This window comes from Marmota marmota, unplaced genomic scaffold, assembly GCF_001458135.2.
Source record: "Marmota marmota marmota unplaced genomic scaffold, marMar, whole genome shotgun sequence".
Taxonomy (NCBI): domain Eukaryota; kingdom Metazoa; phylum Chordata; class Mammalia; order Rodentia; family Sciuridae; genus Marmota; species Marmota marmota.
The window spans coordinates 1,767,276-1,770,647 of record NW_026000241.1 but is presented as its reverse complement, the minus strand read 5'-3'; the positions used below and the strand labels follow the sequence as shown (position 1 = coordinate 1,770,647).

At 47.0% G+C, this 3,372-nt stretch overlaps 1 protein-coding gene across 2 annotated transcripts in view; it reads left to right on the top strand.

Moving 5' to 3' along the window:
- The first annotated feature begins 888 nt into the window (after nt 1–888).
- LOC107145225 (zinc finger protein 709-like) overlaps nt 889–3,372 on the top strand; it is a 31,143-nt gene continuing 28,659 nt past the window's right edge. For both annotated transcript variants that reach the window (XM_048795564.1, XM_048795565.1), the window contains exon 1: nt 889–1,059. In XM_048795564.1, the coding sequence (XP_048651521.1) occupies nt 1,057–1,059 (3 nt within the window). In that variant the 5' untranslated portion in view covers nt 889–1,056. The remainder of the gene's footprint in view (nt 1,060–3,372) is intronic.

Genomic DNA, 3,372 nt, shown 5'->3' with positions numbered 1-3,372 from the left:
ATTCTGTTGATTTAAGCCAGGGAAGGCTGCAGGTAAATTGCTTCTTGGAAAGGAAAACATGTGGGGGTCAACCCAGTGGGCCCATTTTATAGAATTAGTCCCCTAAACTTGTGTTCTCACCATTCTCATCTGTCTGTACCTTATCAATATATAGAGAGGACTTTATATTATATGAAATGTGCCAATCTGATAAGAACAAATACTGTAATCCCTTTATATGAAGTACTCACGGTCTAATTTTTTTTTTTTTTTTTGAAGTACTGGGGATTGAACTCAGGGGTACTAGACCACTGAGCCACATCCCCAGCCCTATTTTGTGTTTTATTTAGAGACAAAGTCTCACTGAGTTGCTTAGTGCCTTATTGTTGCTGAGGCTGGCTTTGAACTCCCAATCCTCCGTGTGCCACCACTGGCCCCAGAGTCTGATTCAGAGTCAGAAAGAAACACTGTGGTTTCAAAAGATTGAGTAGAGTGCCAAATAATTTCTTAGGGCCGTGTGGTGTCCTAAGGTTTGAACCCAAGGCCTCTGGCATGCTAAGCAAGCTCTCCTATTACTGAGCCGAATCCCCCAGTTCAGAAGTGGAGAGTTACTTAAAATAAGAATTAAGTTTCAGTTTGGGAAGATGAAGAGTTCTGGAAATCGGTTTTGCAATATTTAAATATATTTAACCCCAGAGAAGACACTTAAAAATGTCCTGAGGACAGGGGTCAGGGGTTGGGCGGGGCTCAGTGGTAAACAATTTGCTTAGCCTGAGGGCCCAGGGCTACACCCCGTGCACCCCACCACACCCCAGCCTAAGCCAACTACGCGACCTCATTCCCGGCTTTCAGTCACAGTCTAGGGGGCGTGGCCACGGAGGATGCCCACTCAGTATTGGGGCTGGAAAGCCGTGCGGGGCGGCTGCGCATGCGCCGGCGCACTCAGCTGTAGGTTCTGGCCACGTCCGGAATTTTCAGTTGGTTTCTGGGTTGTGCTCCTTTGTCGCGCTGTGAGCTTACAGCTATTGAAGGACCCGAAGGAAGACTTTGGGAGACCCCAAAGGCGGGAAAATAGAAATGGTGAGTGCTGAGTTGGGGGCCCCGAGTCGAGGGAAGACGGAGGTTGGAATGCCCCGAACCGGCCTGGGGGCGACGCCGGCTCCTGAGCCGGGCCGAGTCCGCCGCGGCGCCGCTCCCCCGCGCGGTGACCGCCGGCCCGGGGCCCTCGCCGGGCAGCTCCGCCCGCGGCCCCGCGGCTCCCGACTGTGCCGTGACGGAATGGGGTCCTGTGTCTGGGAACTCATCGGGGTCACAACTGAAGTGACCGAGGCGAGCGTTTTCTCGCTCCGGGATGGATGCCTGCGGAGGGGGCGTTTCTTTGCCGCCCGGGGGAAGAAAACGCGTCGTCCCCACAGGCTTGCCCCGGGCCCGCCGCCCCAGGGAGGCCCCAGCCTAGGGCTCTCAAGTTTGGGGACGACGTCCTTTACCTCTGCATTGGAATTGTGGGGAAGCAGGACCTTGTCGCAAGTCAGAAGTTTTGCATCTCTTTCCTTGGGTCCACCCCTTAATTCTAGTTTTCCTTTGCACTTGGAAGTTTTTATTCAGTTGCGTGATTGTGTGCAATGTTTAGTTTTGTGTGGGAGGAGATAAACCGATTGCGAGATGAGATGCCAGAAAGGGAGAAAATTCTGAAGCCGAAACTTTTTTTTTTTTTAAGGAGAGAGAACCTCAAGATGTGAGATCAAGCTGGGGAATCTAGTTGAGTGGTAGATGGTTTGCCTAGAGAGGCTCAAGACCCTTATGTGAGATCAGGGTACCAGGGTATTTAAGTTCTCCCCCCACCTTCCAGTCCGTGGCACTTCAAAAAAAGTTAAATCACTTTTTTTTTTTTTTTTGCATGTGAATATCTATAGAGCATTTTCAAAATTTAAAAAGTACACTGTTCATAAGAGGATTGAATCCCCTAACTCCTTTTATATGCAGTGTTGGAAATCGAATACAGAACCTCAGACATACTGCATTCCTGTTTTTTTTTTTTAAAGAGAGAGTGAAAGAGGGAGAGAGAGAGAGAGAGAGAGAGAGAGAGAGAATTTTAATATTTTATTTTTTTAATTATCGGCAGACACAACATCTTGGTTTGTATGTGGTGCTGAGAACCGAACCCGGGCCGCAAGCATGCCAGGAGAGCGCGCTACCGCTTGAGCCACATCCCCAGCCCTGCATTCCTGTTTTGATTAATTTATTTTTCTAGGTGCTACTGATGTAGGGGGGTGGCTGGCCCATGGTAGGCAACTGCTGTACCACAGAGTTCTGTCCCCAGCTCTGAACTACTGTTTTAAGTGATATGATGAAATCTACTAAACTCAATATATATCTCTGAGAAGTCTAGTTTATTTAAAGGGTTGATTTCCAAGCCCTAATGTGTACTATGCTACCTGTTCCTGATAGTATCATTCAGTGAAAGGAAAAACAATGATGCTCTTTTTGATTTCAGTTAGAAAGAAACTTGATTTTTTTTTTTTTTTTGTGTGTGTGTAAGCCTGTTTGTGGTATTGGGGATTGAACCCAGGGCCTTGCATGTGCTTGGTAAGTGCTCTACCACTGACTTGATATCCCCAGTCCTTTTTTATTTTGATACAGGATCTTGCTAAGTTGCTCAGTTTAGCCTCAAACTTTCTTTCCTCCTGCCTCAGCCTCCTGAGTGGCTGGCATTGCAGGTGTGTGCCAGTGTATTTGGGAAAACTTGAAATGTTTGCAGTTCCATTACTTTTTTTTTTTGGTACTGGAGATTGAACCCAGAGGCACTTTACCATTGAGCCACATCCCCAGCCCTTCTTATTTTGAGACAGTGTTTCACTAAGTTGCTTAGGGCCTCCATAAATTACTGAGACGGGGCTGGAACTTGCAGACCTTCTGTTTCAGCCTCCTGAGTTGTTGGGAATACCGTTGTGTGCCACTGCTTCCAGCCTGTAATGCTTCTAAAGATTAAATCTTAGAATTGTTGCTGTGCAAAAAAGCTGAATTTTCAGGGGCTGGAGCTGGGGCTCAGTGGCAGAGCGCTTGCCTAGCATGTGCGAGGCACTGGGTTCAATTCTCAGCACCACATATGAATAAATGAATAAAATAAAGGTCCTCAACATCTTTTAAAAAAGAGATTTTTTTTTTTAAAGCTGAATTTTCAAAAGCCAAAGGAGCTGGACATATCCCAGCTACTCCTGACACTGAGGCAGGAAAATTACAAGTTCAAGAGGTCAGTCTGTGTAAATAAGTGAGACCCCTCCTTTCAAAAATAAAAAGGGCTGAGGGTGTAGCTCAGTAGTAGAGAGCTTACTTAACATGGGGGAGGCCCTGGGTTCAGGCTGAATACCACCAAAAAAAAAAAAAAAAAGAAAC